Below are 21,772 nucleotides of genomic sequence, written 5' to 3' on the forward strand. Positions count from 1 at the left end.
AAATCAACTCTACTTTAATTAAAAAAAAAAAAACAAATAAAAACCACCTCCCTCCTTTCTACCCCTCCCGCTAACCTTGACGTCATGAAGAAATTTCTGAATATAGAGAAAAGAAACTAACAGAGTGGCCCCATCTTCCTTCTGGCATCCTCTGACGTCACCACGTGGAACTGCTCTACTGCAAGTGTGAATGGGGATACACTGGTCTCACACTGTTCAGAACTCGAGTCTGTCCCCCACCTCCTGCCCAAGGCTGGTAGGGGACAGGGAAACAGGCAGCGAGCGGCTCTCTGATTCCGTTCTGCACTTGGGTGTTAGTGCATGATGCTTGTGGAGCTGAGGGGTGGATGTTTCCCATTTCTTCTCTTTGCAGATCTTCTTTGGTTCTGAGCACAATTAAAGAAACCTCCTTGGGTGCAGGAAAAATATGTCTTCGTTAAGCCAGGGAGACTTAGTACTCCAGGGACAGTATTGAGTGGGCAGGTGGCTTCTGAGTTCCCCAGCCTGGGACCTCTTTCTTCAAGTAAAATCTCAGGAGGAAGCCCCACCTTAAAAGGGGCTTTTCTGGTTCAAGGAGGGTGTCAAGTGGAGCCCCTGGGAATGGCATCTCGGGGAAATACCTGAGGCTCTGAGAAGCACAGCTAGGGAAACATTTGGATGTAAAGGGAACATACAGCCTGGGGTTCCTGGCTCCAGATCTGCCGTAACTTCCCTGAATGGTGTTGAGAAAATCAGGCCACACTTAGGGGCTTGTTTTCTCCTCTGTCAATGAGTATTTGGAAGAGAATGGTGTGTGGTGATCCATTCACGAGGCACACTGCGTCCTGCCCAACTCCCTTTGCACGGTCATCTTAGGGACTTCGGAGGAGTTACAGCCAGAATTCCATTAGTTATTTTTCTTCCTCTCCTCCCAGCTTCTGCATCATCTGGGATCAGCCATGCAAGAGACTGTACCTGGAGTCTCTTCGCATCCCCAGTATCTTGGTCCATGGGTCCTCAGACCCAACAGAAATTTATTCCTCACAGTTCTGGAGGCTGAAAGTCCAAGGTCAGGGCACCAGCACAGTTGGTGGGCCCTCTTCCTGGCTGCAAGCAACACACAGCCTTCTTGCCGTCTCCTCACATGGAGGAAGGGGTGATGGAGTTTTTTGGGGTCCCTTCATGAGGGCACTAATGCCATTCATGAGGGCTCCACCCTCATGACCCATTTACCATCACCTTAGGGATTAGGGTTTCAGCCTATGAATTTGGGGTGACTCAAGTATTCAGTTCATAACACCCATCCCCCCCATGTTGCAGGTCAGCCGATCTCAGGCATATTCTCTCTTTTTCCTACTTTGGGGTCTTCTGTGGCTTATTTTCTCTTCCTCTCTAATTCCTTCATTTTCCTGTTTACTTTTTCATCAAAAAACCCAAGCAGTTATGGGTCCTAGGGACTGTGACTTCTCAGTGATTTGCAAGAACGGAGAGGGAGCTGGTTCTGACAAAGATAAGATAAGGTGGGCGATGTCACAGCCCCAGAGGCTTTGCATCAAGCTGAAGGGTATTCAAAGGGATCCATGGTGTCTCTGCAGCACAGGGAAGCAGGTTCAATTCCCAGCCCCACACAGTAGATTAAAGATTAAAGGATCCGGTGTTGCCACAACTGTGGCTCAGATCTGATTCCTGGCCCCAGAACTCCATATGCCTCAGGGGTGCCGAGAAAGGAAAAAAAAAAAAAAAAAGGCAGAAAGATACTGATGTTTCTGGAATATCAGAAGCCATTATCCCTGGCCTCAGGATATCATTTACTCCAGGCTCAGTTGGGTTCTTAGAGTCCTCTTCAATAAAATAAGGAGGCTGAGCTTTCTGATTGCCAAGATGCCTTCAGAGGTCTAACCTTCTTTTAGGATGCTGCTTCAGTGGGCTTGGGCTAGAGCTGGTCAAAGCACCAGCAAAGCAAAGCAGAACTTTGAGGAATGAAATGCAAAGGTCCCATGTACTCTGACGTCCTTGGAGTTGCTTGGCTTATAAAAGAAAACAAAACAGCATGAGTAAACTATTTTACTATTGAAGAGAAAGATGGCCATTGGCCACTTTTTGCGTGAAGTTATACCAGAAATACAATACAATTGCAGATAGTTCCAAACTTTTATTCTACAAATGTCACCTGAAATCACATGACCCTGACATTACAGCTGTTATTTTTGGCTTTTCTGTTTCAGAGTTATCTCAGCTATGTGATTATCACAAAGTTGGAAGACATTTGTTTATGACTTTTTTCATTGACAGTTTATCCTGAACATCTTTGGTGCTAGTGAGATTTGAGGCTTTGGGGTCGCATAGCCCCTTTCTTCTTGTATAACTCTGGATAGTGTCTAGACCTTAAGTTTCCCCATCTGTAAAACAGTACAACTGCTAGGATCAAATGAAATAATATAGGTGAAAACATGCAGCACAGAGTTTGACATACATATTTAAAGTATCAGTTCTGCCCTGCCTCCTCCTGACTACCCTAAGCAGCTATTATTTATGCTATTTTCTTTTCTTTTTAGGGCTGCAACCACAGCATATGGAGGTTCCCAGGCTAGGGGTCAATTCGAAGCTTCAGCTGCAGCAACATGTGATCCGAGCCATGTCTGCGACTTACACCACAGCTCATGGCAATGCTGGATCCTTACCCCACTCCAGCAAGACCAGGGATCAAACCCGCGTCCTCATGGATACCAGTTGGGTTTGTTAACGGCTAAGCCACGACGGGAACACCTTATCTCATTTATTGAAATTTAGAAAGGTATTATGAATCTGATTTTACATTTTGTTTTGCCAAAATCATATTTGTATGTACTGGTAATCCAGTCCGACATATATCTGTTGAACTTCCCTTTTGAAAGGCACTATACTTTTTACTGTGTAGAGCATAAAAAGCATGATTCTAGTTCTCAAGGAACTTACCACCTAGAAGGGAAGATAAAGCAGGTGTGCAAATAGTTCTCCTCCTGATGCAGGGTGTGTTGAGAGACAAAGAAGGGGCTCCAAAGTAGGAAGAGGGAGCTTCCGGCCAGAGACTGGGTTGCAGCTCTGCCCCCTTAAAGGAATCTATCCATCAGCAGGAGCCCCATTCCTTTGGCTCCCATTCCTTCTTACCATATCCTCTGGCAGTGGTGGGCTTTCCTACTTTTCTATATAAACTTCTTGGCCATTTTTCTTGAACCCCTTTTCTCATCTCTGCCGTCGTGACATCTTGGCTCCCTGAGTCCCACACTGTATCTGTAGGAGAGTTCTTCCCGTAATACTCTTTCCAGAGTGTCAGGGAACAAGCCTGGCTAGCCACGCGTTGTTTTATTAGCCATGCCCCAATTCATTAGCCACACCCTGGTTCTTTAGCCACACCCTAATTCATTAGCCACTCCTAGAACATTAGCCACACCCAGATTCACTAGCCACGCCCCGATTTCTTAGCCATTCCATAATTCATTAGCCAGACCCTCACTCCTTAGCCACGCCCCAATACATTAGCCTCTCCATAATCCATAAGCCAGACCCCAATTCAATAGATTCACTAGCCAGGCCCCGATTCATCCCTGTCCTGTGCTCAGGAAGGATTTTTTTTTACTAGAAGTGAGATTTGATCCCCTCTTTTAAGAGTGGGTGGTTTTTCAAACGGTAGAAGGAATTCTAAATGGTGGGAATGAGCCAAGCAAAAGTGCAAATGCAGGCAGTTGTCCCATGTTTGGAGAAGGCTGAGCACCGGGGCTGGAACATAGAAATAAGGAGAGGCAAGTCAGCAAAGAATTCTGGACAGATGCACGGAGGTAAAATGGTGGAGGCTTCAGAACTCTTGGTAAATAGTTTTAAACTTCTTTTGACAGATGGTGTGAGGCTCCTAAAGATTTCTCAACTAAATATGTTCAAGCTTTTCTGACCAGGGCTTTGTGGTGTGGGTGCACTGTGCCTTTTGGGGGAGGGCTCCTCCATGGCCCGAGGTTACCCCTGATATCACCTGGTAGCACTTGCTTATAAGCTTAAGCCCCCTTCTTTGGCACTTCTCTGACACTGTGGCCAGCCCCAACCTGCAAGCATGTTAACCCACAGGCAACCTCTCCCCCATGGGGAAGAAGGTGGGGGATGAATGCTACCTCTGGGGTGTATTTGCCACAGCTCCCAGGAGCATCCAGCACAATGGAACCCAGAATGTACTTTGAAATTGCTGCCCTGATTTTCTGTTCCACTCTCTGCACCATTCCCTTCCTATTTCTTGGGACTCCTTCCCCAAATAAATACTTTTGAGAAACGCCTTGTCTCAAGGTCTTGTCTTTCCTCAGAAAGCTGGGCTCAGACCTGTGGGACTTGTGTCCCTGCTCTAGAGCAAGGATGAGAAAAAGGTTTCAAATTATGTTTTGAATCATTAGCCTCTTGAACTGTGGGTTTTGCTTTATGTTTTTTCCCCCAAATTATTTTGTTGGTATTGTAAAATATATTTAATATAAAATTTGCCATTTTAACCATTTCTAAGTGTACCATTCAGTGGCATTCGTTCATAGTATCATGCTGTGTCATCACTTCAAACTTCTTTCATCACCTGGACAGAAATTCTAGAGCTATCACACAGCTTCCTGCTTGGGTAACCTTTAATCTACTTTCTGTCTCTGAACTTATCTATTTTAGAGATTTCATACAAGTGTAATAATACAGTGTTTGTCCTTTTGTGTCTGGCTTATTTCACTGAGCAGAACAGTTTCAAGTTCATCCAAGTTGAAGCGCATATCAGGACTTTGCTCCTTTGCATGGCTGAATAATACTCCATGGTTTGGATATACCATTTTGCTTTTCCATCCATCCATCAACGGACACTTGGGCTGCCTTCATATTTGGGCTCTTATTACTAAGGTTGCAGTGAATATTGTCATACAAGTATCTGTTGGAATTCCTACTTTCAATTCTTTTGGATGCATATCAAGGAGAGCAATCGCTAGGTCATATGTGACACTATGTTTAGCTTTTTGAGGAACTGACAATGTTTCCACAACAATTGCACCATTTTAATTTCCCACCAGCATTGTAGGAGGTTTCCAATTTATCCATATCCTCACCAACACATTATTTTTCATTTTAAAAATTATTATTATTATTTCCGTCATAGTGGGGTATCTTACTGTGGTTTTGATTTGCCCTTCCCTAATGATGAAGGACACTGAGAGCATCTTTTCATGTGCTTATTGATCATTTGTGTATCTTTGTAGACATATCTACCCAAGTCTTTTGCCTTTTAAAAATTGGCTTGTTTGTACTTCTGTTGTTGAAATTTAGAATCTCTTTGTATATTCCAAAAATATGATCAGGTGTATACCGGAGATAGAGTTTGCAAATATTTTCTCCCATTCTGCATTCTGTCAATTGTCTTTTCACTTTCTTGACAGTGTCCTTGGATGCACGCCCATTTTTAATCTTGCTGAAGTTCAGTTTGTCTAGTTACTTGTGTGTGTCTTTTTTTGTCGTTGTTTGTTTCTTTGTTTGTTTTTGGTGTTATAACTAAGAATCCATTGCCAAGTCCAAGACTGTGAAAATGTACCCCTGTGTTTTCTTGAACTTTTTGGGGAAGACTTACATTTCAAGTACTTCCCATATACAACCTTATTTAATACTTGCAGCAAATCTATGTGGTAATAATGTCCCCTTTTGATTGACAGGGACGTTTAAGCTCAAAATAGTAATTTGCCCAAGATTGTGCAACTAGTAGAGGGGAGATTTGAACTAGTGATTCCAAAGTCCTGATAGATACAAAATTGGGACGTTCAGGAATGAGATATCGTAACTTACAGAATTTCTCAAAAATTCCCCCCAATGATAACTTATTCTTAAAATAATTCCAGACTTCTTTATGTACTTTATTCATTATTAGGGGCATCTAAATTTTTTGTTCAATAAATAAGAAATATTAAATGCAGTAGTATTTATAAAGTATAGTGAATGTTCAAACACTGGAAATGCCACCAAGGAGTATTGACTTGCATTCAAATAATGTAATTTTCTGATCTCCCAGCAAGATTAATAGAATATCAAAGAATCTTGTGTAGAAACTCCCAATGTATTTATTTGCTTCCAAAGCTTGTTATTTCTTAAATCACTATTCAAAGGATTTACACAAAGCATACAGTGTGTATAACCTTATTAACATTTATTTCATGTGCCAGAATAACTCACTCTTAGCAGCAGATAAGGCCGGAAACACACACATAGAACATGGCAGTGGCTACAAACAAGACTGATTAGATCGTAAATTCTCCTCTCTGGTGTTGATTGCTAAGCTTTAAATCTTGCCACAGAATTACAATGCTTTCCCTCTTCCCCTAATTTCTCAACTGGTTTTTCTCAGGATTTAGAAAAACTTACATTTTCTGAGGAATGCCAAGAAAGAATTCTTGCATGCAAACCCTCAATAGAACCAGATCTGAGTTTTTCCCTCTTAAAATCCCAAGAGACATTAAGAAGGAAGAAGAAAAGGCAGAGACCCTTTCATTTCATGGAGGTCTTTTGGGAGGTCTTGGGTATAACATTTTTTGTTTTTGTTTTGTTTTTTGTCTTTTTGCCTTTTCTAGGGCCACTCCCGTGGCATATGGAGATTCCCAGGCTAGGGGTCCAATCGGAGGGGTAGCCACCGGCCTACGCCAGAGCCACAGCAACGCAGGATCCAAGCCGTGTCTGCAACCTACGCCTCAGCTCACGGCAATGCCAGATCCTCAACCCACTGAGCAAGGCCAGGGATTGAACCTGCAACCTCATGGTTCCTAGTCGGATTTGTTAACCACTGGGCCATGACAGGAACTCCAAGGGTATAACGTTTTGAAAGTGATTATTGGTGTGTTCATTTCCCATTGCTGCTGTAACAAACTACCACAAGCTTCTTGGCTTAAATTAATGCAGATTTTCTGGGCTAAAGTCAGCTCGTTGACAGGGCTGGTTCCTTCTGGAGACTCTGCTGTTTCCTCATGTTTTGCAGCTTCAAGGGGCTGCCTCTACTCCTTGGCTTGCGGCCCCTTCCTGGTTTTCAAAGAGCTTCACGCTAGTATCAGCTTCCACCATCCCACCACCTTCTCCTCTGATTCTGACTCTTCCTTCATCTCTCTTGCAAGGACCTGGTGATTACACTGGGCCCATTGATGAATCAGGATAACCTCACTCATCTAAGGGTCTCTCATCACATCTTTGAAGTCCCTTTTGCTGTATAAGGTAACATCCACAGGTCCCAGGAAGTAGGCCAAGGACCTAACTCAGGGGCCATTTTTTAGCCTACCGCATTTGAGTGTTGTAGTCTACCCTTCAAATCAGAATCAAAGGCAGGAGTTCCCACTTGGCACAGTGGGTTTGGCAACATCTCTGTAGTGCCAGGACACAGGTTCCATCCCCAGCCTGGCACAGTGTGTTAAAGGGTCTGTTGTTGCCACAGCTGTGGCATAGGTCACAACTTCACCTCCAATATGACCCCTGGCCCAGGAACTCCATATGCCATGGTGCAGCCAAAAAAGGGGGGAAAAATAAAAGAAACAATGGCAGATGGAGGTGGCTAAGACCTGACAGCGGGTGAGCCATCTAGATCAAGGTATTAAAACATGTGCCCAGGTGTCAGTTAGGCTTCATCTCAGTAGGCAACATTCAAGGTCTAATGGAACTCAGCAGGCTTCTGTCCTGATCAAGGTCAAGAGCTAGTGAGAGTATAAGCTGAATTACAAGAGGCTGAACTTGGAAAGGAGGTTGGGATCCAGATAAGCGATGCTCTGAAGTTTACATGAACAGTCATCATGGGAAATATGTCACTAGAACAAGAGCTTCTCCTAAGGTTCTGATATTAAAGGAAGTCTAGTCTCTTAGAAGGAAAACTGGTTAAGAATCAAGTGCGGCTTCAGGGCTCTCGTGATGCTCATAGGAACCAGCTTGTTCCTGAGTTACACATTCAGAATGTGGAAAACTGCAAGAACACACCTCTTATGATCTGTGTGTTTTAGGAGAATGTAGGTTTTAGAAACCATGTTATCTGAACCTGGGGTGGTAAGTAATACATGGGGTGGGTAAGCTGTGACTCAAAAAAAAAAAAAAAGAGAGAGAGAGATTCTCTAGGATTAGGAATAAGTTTAGGAAAATCAGATTTTACAGAGAGAAAGATTTAGTTATATTGAGTTATTGCTTTTTTTTGTTTGTTTTTTTGTTTTGTTTTGTTTTGTTTTGTTTTTTTGGCTACCTCTCAGACATATGGAAGTTCCCAGGCAAGGGATCAAAGCCACACCACTGCAGCAACCCAAGCCATTGCAGTGACAATGCTGGATTCTTAACCCACTGTGCCTTAGGGGAACTCCAAGATTTAGTTATTCATAAGGCTATTGAACATTTATGCCTTGTATGTATGTGTGTATGTGCATACATATGTATGGATATACATGTGAATTTTAGAATGCATGTGTATGTGCATACATATGTATAGATGTACATGTGAATTTTAGAATGCATATGTGTGTGTAAATGTGAATTTTAGACTACATTCTCTTATCCACTGTCCCAACGAGGTATAGTGAGATTGCCTGTAGCTTCTCGATACCAAAAACAATATTATAATAACTGTACTCAAATGCTTCTCTTTATGGACACACATGGGGATTTCTTTCTTTCTTTATTTTTTTATTTATTTATTTTTTTTTAGGGCTGCACCTGTGGCATATGGAAATTCCCAGGCTAAGGTCCAATCAGAGCTATAGCTGCCGGCCAATGCCACAGCCACAGCAATGTGGGATCCGAGCTGTGTCTGCAACCTATACCACAGCTTACGGCAACTCTGGATCCTTAACCCACTGAGCGAGGCCAGGGATCGAACCCACATCCTCATGGATCCTAGTTGAGTTTATTAACTGCTGAGCCATGAAAGGAACTCTGGGATTTCTTTGAATTTGTATCTGGAATAGGATTTCTATGTCAGGGTATATAAGTGCCTGGTCACTCTCCAGAATGATGGTATCTGTCTACATTTTCCAGCCCTGCATGAGGATTCAGGTAACCTATCCTATCAATATTTGTCATTTTTCAGTTCTCACTGTGGCTCAGCAGGTTAGGTACCTGACATGGTGTCCATGAGAATGCAGGTTCAGTCCTTGATCTCACTCAGTGGGTTAAGGATCCGACATGGCAATAAGCTTTGGCGTGGGTCAAAGATGTGGCTCAGATCCTGAGTTGCTGTGGCTGTGGCGCAGGCCTGCAGCTGCAGCTCTGATTTAGCCCTTGGCCTGGGAATTTCCATAGGCCTGGGGTGCAGGAGAGTAAAGCAAAAAAAAAAAAAAAATGGTTGTTTTCCAGTTTTTAATTTTTGCCTATCAGTTTACTAAGCAATAATAGACTGTCATTTTAATTTGTACTTTTCTGACTACTATTGAATTTTAACATTGTTTCATTTGCTTAGAGTCATGTGACTCTCCTCTGCTATAAATTGCCTCTTTGTACTCTTTCTTGACTTTTCTATGGGAATTGCTTTTTGGTTCATAAGAAAGTGTTTCTTGTATTCTCAAATATTAATCCTTTGTCTGTGTTAGGCACTGCAGATAACTTTTCCATTCTGTCAGGCTATTAATTTGCTTGTGATGGCCTTTGCCGAACAGAAATCCATCATTTTGGTGTAATCAAACACATCAAGTTTTAGTGTTATTGTTTGCATTTCTAAAGTTTTAAGAATTTCTCCCTTTGCAAGTCACACATATCCCTCTGTGTTCTAATAATTTTAGGATTTTAATCCATTGAATGTCTACCTGTTTGGTGCTAGATGTTGATTCAAGTTTATTTTTCTTCCCAATTCTAGCTACTAGATTACTTCTTTCCCCACTGATAAGTGATGTCATTTTATTATACATTAAGGTCTCTTCGATACATAAATCTGCCTCTGATCTCTTTTTTTCTCTTCTGTTGATCTACTTTGCTGCCATACTTTTTTTTTAAATTATTGTGACTAATGGGAACTTAATAATTGATATGTGTCCCCCTTATAGATTTTCTTTTAAGAGTAACTTCGCCTTTAAGAACCATTCTTTTTTTTATTTTAAAAATTAAGGTATCACATACCATTAAACAAACCCAATTAAAGTCTGCAATTCAGTGGGTTTTTTTTTTTTAGTATATTTTAAACCATCACCATTTTCTGATCAGAAACTTTTTATCACCTCAAAAAGAAACTTTGTACCTTCTAGCAGGGACTCCCCCTTCCTGAAGCCCCTGGTAACCACAGTCTACTTTCTGTCACTATGAATTCACCTATTCTGAATGTTTCACTTAAATAGAATCATACAGTATGTGATTATTTATGACTAGCTTCTCTGTTTTTCTTTTCTTTTTCTTTCTTTTTTTTTTGGGGGGGTGTGTGCTTTTCAGGGCTGCACTTGCAGCATATGGAGGTTCTCAGGCTGGGGTCGAATAGGAGTTAGAGCTGCCAGCCCACACCACAGCCACAGCAACTTGGGATCTGAGCTGTGTCTGTGACCTACACCACAGCTCATGGCAACGCTGGATCCTTAACCCACTGGGCAAGGCCAGGGATTGAACGCACATCCTCATGAATCCTAGTTGGGTTTGTTACCTGCTGAACCATGAAGGGAACTCCCGTGACTGGCTTCTCTCATTGAACATTTTCAAGGTTCATCCTTGTGGTTATATGGATCAAAATAGGTAGTATTTTTGTTACCCAGTAATATTCCATGTGTATGGTAGACCACGTTTTGTTTCTCATTAATCATTAGATGGATATTTGTGTTGTTCCTACTGTTTACTATCTTGAATGATACTGCGATGAGCATTATTTATTTTTTAAATGGCTGCACCCACAGCATATGGAACTTCCCAAGCCAGGGATTGAATCTGAACCACAGCTGCAGCAGTGCTAGATCCTTTAACCCACTGCACAGGCCTAGGGATCGAACCCACACCCCCACAACAACCCAAGCTGTGTCAGTCAGATTTTTAACCCACTGTACCAAGGCAGGAACTCTGCAATGAATATTCTTGTATGTGTTTTTGTGTGAACAGTTTTCAGTACTCTTGGGTATACACCCACGAGTCAAATTACTGAGTTGTATGGTAACTGCATACTTAACTTTTTGAGAAACTCCCAAGCTGTTTTCCAAAGGGCTACACAGTTTTATATTCCCACCAGCACTGTATGAAGGCTCCAGTTTCTTTACGCCCTTGCTTATTATCAGCCTTTTTGATTATAGCCATTCTTAATGGTATGAAAGGTTATCTCTTTATGATTTCAAATTCCATTTCTCTAATGATTAATAATACTGAGCACATTTCTATGTGCTTGTTGGCTATTTGTACATCTTCTCTAGAGAAAGATGGTCCATTTTTAAATTATGTTGTTTGCTTTTATTTTTGTTAGTTGTAATAAGAGTTCTTTATATTCTGGATATGGAACCCTTATCAGATGTATGATTTGTGAATATTTCCTCCCATATTGACTCCTTTTTGGTAGGTCCTTTGAAGTGGTTCTTACGGCATTTAGTGGCTACTCTGTTGTGCTGTTTTTTTCAGTCCAAAAAGCTTGGCGTCATCCTTCACTGTCTGAGTTCTCCTAATCCACCTCTCATTGTCTCATGTTTTTTAACTTGAATGGTTTTACATCTTTATTCACACTCTTGGTCTCTGCACTTTAATTGTATGCTTTAGGAGCCCAGCAGGCTGCATAAACAGTGCCCTGTATGCCCCCTTCATCTCAGGGCAAAGTCTCGGGTGAGTGATGGTGAAGCCAAAATGGAACAGCCCAGACTGGAAAGTCTTGGTTTCTCTGTGGTGGCTCCTGCCACTTCAGCACTTTGGTATTTAAACTTTTCTCTTGCACACAGTGTCAGTAAAGTGCTATTGACTTCGCCTTCCAACTGTACACAGACTCTGATTCCTCACCTTACCCTCTGTTACCTGATGCATAGACCACATTTTGTTTCTCATTCATCAGCTGATGGATATTTGTGTTGTATCCACTTTTTACTCTTATGAATGATGCCGCTCTGATCATTTGTGTACATGTCTGTGTAAACATAGTTTTCTGTTCTCTTGAGTATGTACTTAAGGGTCACATTGCTGAGTCATATGGTAACTCTATGCTTCAACTTTTTGGGAAACTCCCAAGCAGTTTTCCAAAATAGCTGCACCATTGTACATTCCTTCCAACAGCATCTTTTACCTAGATTATTCCTTAGGCTCCTAACTCTTTTTCTCAGCTCTCACACCTACCCTCAAACGGTCTCTTCTCAACACAGGACCAGAAAGAGTCAGTGGTTTTGATTTCCATCCCTCTAATGGCTAATGATGTGAAGCATCTCTCTTTGTGTTCGTTGGCCATTCATGTATCTTCTTCAGAGAAATGTCTATTCGGATCCTTTGTCCATGTCTGAGTTATGGTTGCTGTTACTTGCTTACAGTCAAATTCTTTGACTCTTCTGATCAAATTCTCCCTAAATCTCTCAGAATAAAAGTCAGAGTTCCCGCTGTGGCTCAGCAGTAATGAACCTGACTAGTATCCATGAGAATGTGGGTTCGATCCTTGGCCTTACTCAGTAGGAACGAGGGGGATGGTCTCAGTAAAGGAAGCAGAATTGCTGGGCAGCAGAGAACCATCTATCCTGAGGGTAATGAAACTTGGGCCCCTGGGCCCCTCACGGCTCTGGGTCCCAGTGAGGATCAGGAGTTGGTGGGGGCAGCTGAGTCTTCTGGGTGGGAAGAGGAAGGCAGGCAGTCCCTAAAAAAAGAGATAAGGAACTGACTTCTAAGAATCCAGGGATTTCTTTTCTCATTTAAATACATATTCACCTTTTGATTTTAAAAAGCAAACAAACAAGGAGTTCCCTTGTGGCAAAAACAGGTTAAAGGTCTCCTGTGGGCACCGCTGCAGCTTTGGTCGCTGCTCTGGTGCAGGTTTGATCCCTGGCCCAGGACAGCCACCAACAAACTAAAACAAATGAACTCATCACTTGCCCTTGTAGAAATCATAGAGCTGAGGCCAGCAGCCCTGCACTGCACGGAGGAGGAGGAAAGACTACACCAAAATCCACATGGAGCAGGTAAGACACACTCTTTGAATTCCTGCCGTATTGATTTCCACACAGACAAGTGCCAAAGGACCTGGGCGGGCGGGCGGGGGGTGGGGGGTGTTCTTGTGCATCTTAATATCCTTTGAAGTCCCTGTTTTTGTGAAACTTACTTTATAAAGTGGGGGTGGAGAGAAACAGACAAAAACAAAAACGAAAAAATAAGCACAATGTATATAGCATCTAGAAGCAGACAAGGGCGATGGAGAAAAATAAACCAGGGAACCAGGAAAGGGAGGGTGGTGTGGTGGTAATAGAAGCATGGTATGATTTTGTAACTTCTTTTTATTCTGGCTGCGTCTCTGGCACATGGAAGTTCCTGGGCCAGGGATCAAACCCATGCCACAGCAGTGACCCAAGATCCTTAACTGGCTGAGCCACAAAAAAACTTTGTGATGTGATTTTAAATAATGTGAACAGGCAAGTTTTCATTAAGAGATGATTATTTAAGCAAACACCTGAAGAATTAGGGTCCTGTGATCATCTGTGGGAATGCTTCAAGGTAAGGGCAACAGCAGGTGCAAAGGCCCTGTGGCAGGAGTCCAGAAGGAACCTGTACCTAAAGCAGAGTTATGCTTTCTGTTACTAGTGCATTTTTGTTGATTAACATAGCAGACACAGAAAGCACACATATGTGAATTCTCACAAGGTCAATGTACCTGCCCAACCAGCTTTCACATCAAAAAACCAGTGCTGGCATTCCTGCTGTGGCACAGTAGAATCAGCAGCATCTGACCAGCAGGTTGAATCCCAGGCCCGGCACTGTGAGTTAAAGAATCCAGGGTTGCCACAGCTGCAATGTAGGTCACAACTGTGGCTCAGATCTGATCCCTGGCCTGAGAACTCAAAAAACAAAACAAACAAACAAACCCTAGGGAGCTCCTGTTGTGGCCGAGCAGATTAAGAATCTGACTAGTATCCATGAGGATGCGGGTTCAATTCCTAGCTTCGCTCAGTGGACTAAAGATCCATTGTTGCTCCAAGTTGTCGCAGTAGGTCCAAGAGGTGGCTCAGATCCATTGTTGCTGTGGCTGTGGCATAGGCTCAGCTGCAGCTCCGATTCAACTCCTAGTTCTGGGAACTTCCATATGCTGCAGGTGTAGCCCTTAAAAAAAAAAAAAAAAAAAAAAAAAAAAAAAAAAGCTACCCAGATGCTCTTAACTGGACTGGTCATAGTTTTAGCTGATGAAGGAGGTCAAGGCAAAAGAACAAACAAACGGACCCTAGCATGATACATTTTTACCTTAATAACAGGACTGTAGCTTAGGAACAATGAGCTTCCACTGAAAAATATACCAGATATCCTGGAACTTCCACAAGGAGCAGACTCTTTGCACATACTTGATAAACAACTCATCCTAGAGTTTTAGCTTTTCTCACTTAAAAAAAAAAAAAAGAACTTCATGGTAAATGTGTTTGTGTTTGTATTTTAAGTGGGAGCTAATTTTGAATATATGTGGCCAGTGTGTCTCTTGATACTGTGAGTGGATGGTTCCCAGGGGAGAAGGGCATCAAGGCGCCGGCTGAACTCACTCTAAGATAAGGACACTCTCAAAATCTTGTCCCCCTTGTTCTCAAACTGCTTTTGCCTGGGAGCCAGGCTATCCCTTCAGGAAACAAAGCAGACAAATAATCTGTGCCCAGAAGTGCCGAGAAAGCCCCAGGCTCAAAATATCCCTTCTGAATTTGCTCCTTTCTCCGTCAGTTTCTCAAGCCTGAGCTTTATTCCTAGAGCATCATGTGGGCAAAGGCAAGTAGCCCTAGAAAAGCAACATTTCTGTACAGCAAAAATTGGCACACTGTAAATCAACTGTACTTTACTTTTAAAAAGTCAAAAAAGGAGTTCCTATTGAGGCTCAGCGGGTGAAGAACACGACTAGTACCCGTTAGGATGCAGGTTCGATCCCTCGTCTTGCTCAGTGGGTTAAGAATCTGGCGTTGCTCCGAGCTGTGGTGTAGGTTGCAGATGCAGCTCTGGTTCCACCTCTAGCCTGGAAATCTTCATACGCCATGGGTGTAGCCTTAAAAAAGAGACCACAAAAAGGAAAAGAAAAAAGAAAGAAAGGCAACATTTGAGGCATGTCTCTTTAAACATTCAACAGGTTGTGGTTCCCTTCCTGGTGAAATGCTTTTTGAGGAGAAGGGTAAAGAGACGAAAACTCAGAGGGAGAAAAGGAGTAATCACGGGAAAGTGACATTTGCGAGAATTAGTGCAGTTTAGCAGCGTAGAGATCAAGCATGGGAGACAGACATAGGTCCCGTCCCAGCTCTGCCACTGCACAGCCTGTGAGAGCAACAGATGACTGAATTCAATTTCCCTAAGCAGTGGGTTCATTATCTACAACATGGGTAATTGTAGGGGTGGAATGAGATTCTGCAAAATGGGTGTTATCAGCGTAATGGCGTGGTGAGGATGGAATGAAATTGTACCTTTGTAGTAGGCAGGATAATGTCCCCCAGAGATGCCCACATCCTGATCCCAAAAGTCTGGGAATGCATCACCTTATATGTTGAAAGGGACTTTGCATTTGGTTATGGTTAAGGACCTTGCGATGGGGAAGTGGAAAAGGAGAATGAAGGTTGCAGATGGAATCACAGTGCACATCAGGGAGATACTTAAAATAGGGAGATTAGGAGTTGCCATTATGGCTCAGTGGGTTAAGAACCCAACATAGACTCCATGAGAATCGGGTTCGATCCCTGGCCTCGCTCAGAGGATTAAGGATTTGGTGTTGCTGCAAGCCTCCGGGTAGGTCACAGATGCGGCTCAGACCTGATGTTGCTGTGGTTGTGGTGCAGAGCGGCAGCTGCAGCTCTGATTCGACTCCTAGCCTGGGAACTTCCATGTGCCACAGGTGTGGTCTTAAAACAATAAAACAATATAAAATAAAAGATCATCCAGGATTATCTATGTGCATCCACTGTAATCAGACAGATCCTTAAACATGAAAGAGGGAGGCAGAAGACAAGGTCAAAGTCATGTGGACTGTTGGGGAAAGAACTTGATCTAACCATTCCTCTCTTTAAAATGAAGGAAGGGAGATTGCCACAACATTGTAAATCGACTATACTTAATAAAATAAAATTGAGAGTTCCCATCGTGGCTCAGTGGTAACGAACCCAACTAGTATCCCTGAGGATGTGGGTTTGATCCCTGGCCTTGCCCAGTGGGTTAAGGATCCGGCATTGCCGTGAGATGTGGTGTAGGTCGCAGGTGCGTCTCGGATCCTGCATTGCTGTGACTGTGCTGTAGGCCTGCAGCTGTAGCTCTGATTCAACCCCCACCCTGGGAACTTCTAGATGCCACGGGTACAACCCTAAAAAGCAAAAACAAACAAACAAACAAAAAAGCACCCCTGTGTTCATTGCAGCACTGTTCACAATAGCCAAAATATGGAAGCAACCTAAATGTCCATTGACAGATGAATGGATTAAGAAGATGTGGCACATATACACAATGGAAGCCTACTCAGCCATAAAGAGAACAAAATAAAGCCATTTACAGCAATATGGATGGAACTAGAGACACATTTAGTGAAGTCAGAAAGAGGAATACAAATACCATATGATACCACTTATATGTGGAATCTAAAATATGGCACATAGGAACCTATCTATAGGACAGAGAGAAACTCCTGGACAGGGAGAACAGACTTGTGGTTGCCAAGGGGGAGGGAGTGGGATGGACTGGGAGTTTGGGGTTAGTAGATGCAGACTATTGCATTTGGAGTGGATAAGCAGTGAGGTCCTGCTGTACAGCCCAGGGAACTATATCTAATCCTTTGTAAGGGAACATGATGGAGGATAATGTGAGAAAAAGAGCATATATATGTATGACTGGGCCACATGACTGTACAGCAGAAATTGACAGAACACTGTAAATCAACTGTAACAAAAAAGAATTAAAAAAAAATCTTTAGTCACACTGGTCAGATATCAACTCTTCAGGAGCACAGAGAACAGTTCCATCATCACAGAAAGTAATCTTTGTCGGGGCTGATCCAGAACATGGTATATGATCAATAAATATCTGAAGAGGAGAGAAGGAAAGAAATGATGAAGGGGGAGAAGAAGAGCGGGAAGATAAATCAATTTCCAAAGGATATCAGGAGAAATTGTCCAAGACCTGGAAATGGGGGCGGGGAGGGGGGTGAGTACTGAGTGTTTTTTCAGCACAGAGCTGGAAGCCCCTTTGGAGACTAATACTACAGGGCTGTGGACTTCTGGTTGACCTTTTATAGCTATGTCGTTCTATATCTCTGTAAAATAAGACATTATCTTGCAGAAAACTGATAGCATTGCAAACAGTTCTTTCCCACAACAATGCAAATAAATTTTGTTCCATTAGAGAAGCAATTCATATCTACAATAAAGATATAAAAGAGAATGTCAAACATTGCATTTAATTGCCCCATGCAATATTAACCCATTTCTCATCTATTAACAAGTAGTAGCATTCTTAACTGACTCTATCTATCCGTCTCTTTTTTTTTTTTTTTCTTCTTTCTTTTGGCCTCCCTGAGGCATGTGGAATTCCCAGGCTAGGGATCAGATCCAAGCCACAGTTGCAACCTACGTGGCAGCTGCAGCAACACCAGATCTTTTAACCCACTGTGCTGGGCCAGGGATCAAACCTGCATCCTGGCACTGCAGAGATGCCGCCAATCCCATTGTGCCACAGTGGGAACTCCTATTTATCTATTTTTTCAAAGTGTCTTTTGAACTAGTCTTAGTGTCTTACTGATGCCTTCATTATTTACTGAGTTGGTTAAAACCTTAACACATAATCCTTCTTGATTTATGTATGAAATGCCAATGTGTTTGTGTGTGTGTGTGTGTGTGTGTGTGTGTGTGTTTAGGGCCGCACCTGCAGCATATGGAGATTCCCAGGCTAGGGGTCTAATCGGAGCTGTTGCTGCTGACCTACACCACAGCCCCAGCAATGCCAGATCCAAGCCATGTCTGCAACCTACACCACAACCCACAGCAACGCTGAATCCTTAACCCACTGAGCAAGGCCAGAGATTGAACCTGTGTCCTCATGGATAACAGTCAGATTCATTTCCGCTGCACCACGATGGGAACTCTGAGATGCCTATTTTTAACATTAAAAAAAAAATTACATAAATTTTGGAGGTTGTGGTGCAGTACTCCTGTCGCTCACCTGGAGACCTGGTAGAATACGTCGCTGGGTGTGTATTTTATGTAGGACCTCACAGGCTACATAAGCTCAGGCTTGTCTTTTTCTGGCTCCCAGACTGAATAACAAAAAGCAGCAGAACTCTAACTTTGCTGACTCTCCATTTCCGTAGATTCTTGTATCCTCTCTGCCATTTTTGGTTTTTTGACTATGTGTACGTTTGGTTTTGGTTCTAGTTCATGCAAGGCCACTAAGTCATTGCCACCTGGTTGTAGCAGTGATGAAGGATTTGGTTAGATGGTCTTTCTGGTAATTCTAACCAGATGGCTGATGGGAGGAACAAGAGGCATGTTTTTAGTTTTTCAAAAATTGCACTCTGGCAGGGCAAAGCGAGTGACAGAGCAAGATGTGCCTTTGCAAAGAGGTCCTTTTTGAAATTCTGGTCTCTCTACAGCTTGTTGAAGAAAATCAGAGTCTGACAGTAATATGATAAAAGGAGAGCTTCTTCAGGAGCAATCATGCTAGGGGAAGAGAGATCTCAGCATAGAAGCGGTTTCAGTGCTCAAGAGAAAGGGACGAGTGGAGATTTCTAGCCAAGAATCAGGGCGGGGTCTGTGGATGGAATATTACTAAGAGGAAGCTTTATCAGGGAGAAAAAAACAGATCTCGGCTAAACTGAGGTGACAGTCTCAAGCAAGACAGACTAGTGTGATCTGACATCACCTGGGGAATGGCAGGGGGTCAGGAGTTTGATCAGATAGCACAGTGATCAGCTATGGAAAGTAGGAGAATTCTCTTAGCTTGCTTAGAAGGATTTTTATTAAAATTGGGCAGTGCAGGAGTTCCCTGGCGGCTCAGGGGGTTAAGGATCTGGCATTATCACTGCGATGACTTGGCTTTGATCCTTGGTCTTGGAACTTCCTTATACCACAGGCATGGCCAAAAAAAATAAAATAAGATAAAATGAAGCAAAGTTATATGAACTAAAATGAAATAAGGCAATGAATATATGGGCACAGAAGTCCAAAGGTTGAGGCCTAGTTGAAAAGAGGGCTGAAAAGAGCATCTGGGCCCAAGTTTGGGCAAGGAAAGTGCTCTGTTACCCTGAACAAAGATGAGAGTTCGGGGCTATAGCCTTTGGAAAGAAGAAAACTGCTTTGCCAAATCCTTAATCATAGATTCTCTAAGACTGTGAATATTGAGGGCATAACAGACTAAAGTATGATAAGGCTGAAAACGTGCTTACAGTCCCTGAGTGTAGAAAATGGAGTAATTAATAAAGGCCAAGGCTGAGAAGTGGAAACCTTTGGAGTTTATTTTGGGGGTTGAGACAGTAACAGGAAGGAAAAGCCTTTAAAAAGAGTCCCATGGGGTCAAGGTCAAAGGTTGTTGCTTTGATACTGTACTTTGAAATGTTCACAGGGCAGTGAAAGGTAAGGAATGAAGCGAATGTAGCCAGAGGGAAGATTTCTTCAAGAGATTAAAAGAGAACTTTGAATAGATGGGAGGCAGGAAAATCTTTACCTCTACCCTCTTAGGTTGAGTACCGGAGGCCTGCAAATTAAACTAACAAAAGACAGATTAGCAGGAGAAAAGGCACACCATTTTCATTAATATGTATGGGCACAAGAGTTCATAGGAAAGAAATGAAGTTCAAAGAAATGGTTAGACACAGGGGCCTTTATACCCTTTTAACAAAAGCAAGGTGGGCTGGGCTTTAAAGGTTAAGTCATGGGGAGGTGACATTTAAAATATATATATATATGGGCGAACTGAGGGACCATAAAGGTTATTTTAGGGGGATCCCTCTTTCTGGAGCTGCTCTTCTCTTTTGGCCACAGAGCAAAGTAAGGAAGAGAGAGCGGAACACCTTCACAAAGAGAAATTAATGCCCTCCTTTTAGGCAGAGAAGCGAAGGGCAAGGGATTCTTCCCGTGTCCACTGATTCTGAGTTGTCTTCAGCTCAAAATAATCTTTCTGCCAAGGTGGCATATGTGGGGAGGGTATATTCTGCTTCCCTCTGGTGGTTTTTGCTAAAAACCCTGTTAAGTGTTGAAGTGTGCAGATTAGCAAACATTGAAGAAAGCCCTTATTCATTCATGTATTCATTCATTCGATACATTTTTTATTGAGGGCTCCTGGTATGCCGGGCATGTGTCCAGGAGCTAAAAATAGAGGGATGAGGCGTATTTTTTTTTTTTTTTCTCCTGAAGGCTTTCAAGCAAGTGGAAGACAAATATGGAAGAAAATTCAGTGAAATACAATGCCATGGTTGCTGCAGTTTAAGTACATGGACAAAAGGAATCCAGTGGGATAAATGATCGATTTTGCCTGAACAAAACATAACACACACTACGGAAAAATAGGAATGTTGCGATGATTTTCCATGGCTTCTGACAAGCCCTGAGTGCAATCTGCAATCTGAGTCACTCTGTGACTCAATAATGACTGCTGTCAAACAGCAGACTTAGCTGGCCCAGGAGAACTCACCAGCAGCTCTGTTCAATAAACACCTCATTTTGAGATATCACTTTGGTCAAAACTGCATGTCTTGTCAAGGTTTACCCGTTGTTTCTTTCCTCCGAAAAGAAAGTGAACCAACAAAATAACATTGACTATACTCAGATCCAGTAATACATCACTGTAAAAAATATATATAAAATTGAGACTTCCCCTTGTGGCTTATTGGGTTAAGAACCCAACATAAAATCTGTGAGGCTGTGTGTTCGATCCCTGGCCTCACTCAGTGCATGAAGGATCTGGCATTGCTGTGGCTGTGGTGTGGGCCGTTAGCTGCCACTCTGATTTGACCCCTAGCCCAGGAACTTTCATGTGCTGCAGGTGCAGCCATAAGAGAAATATATATATATATATATACATAATTGGGGATTTGGGGGATTCATTGGAATTTCCGAAGTCTCCTTCAGGAGTCTGTTGCATCAATGGATATGTACTCCAAACACCTGTGTCAGAGTTATTTCTAACCTAGTCTGAGGAGCCTTTTGATAAAATGTTTCGGATTGAATTTTCTGGAGTGACATCTGTTCCTTGTGTGAAAATGCATTTAGCTGGATTTGTTTAGTTACTTCTATGCCTCCGGTTAATATTTTTCTTAGAAGTTATCCCATGGCTTGCACACAGATGCTCACAAGAACTCAGACTTTTGTAATCGACTTTTCACAACTTGCTAAACATACCTTAAATCTGCTCTTGTTTTCCTAACTGCTCGATAGCTTTCTACATCCTTACAATAACCCAATCTCAAATCTATTACGAAGAATCAACGGGATTTCTTTTAAGCTGTCAATCACAAGCAGGCTCTCTTTGAATTAAATCGGTTGCCCCGAGCAACACTCGAGGGCTCCATATTTCGAGGAAATCAGCATGGCTCCTGGGAGTAAACAGGGGTAATTTTCCATTCTTTTCTGGAATACTTTGTGCCAGTAGAAAAATCAGACCTCGGTGTGACAGTAATACAAATGTGTTGATCTGCAATCACCATCTGACTCAACGGCTGCTAATGCCAGAAGAAAGATTCTTT

General features: G+C 42.6%; 1 protein-coding gene across 1 annotated transcript in view; it reads left to right on the forward strand.

Annotated features, from left to right (window-relative positions):
• CACNB2 (calcium voltage-gated channel auxiliary subunit beta 2) overlaps positions 1–21,772 on the forward strand; it is a 565,457-nt gene that overhangs the window by 14,906 nt on the left and 528,779 nt on the right. The window contains exon 2 of the mRNA XM_021064820.1: positions 12,987–13,064. Coding sequence (XP_020920479.1) covers positions 13,056–13,064 — 9 coding nt within the window. The 5' untranslated portion in view covers positions 12,987–13,055. The remainder of the gene's footprint in view (positions 1–12,986; positions 13,065–21,772) is intronic.

Source organism: Sus scrofa, chromosome 10, assembly GCF_000003025.6.
Source record: "Sus scrofa isolate TJ Tabasco breed Duroc chromosome 10, Sscrofa11.1, whole genome shotgun sequence".
Lineage (NCBI taxonomy): Eukaryota > Metazoa > Chordata > Mammalia > Artiodactyla > Suidae > Sus > Sus scrofa.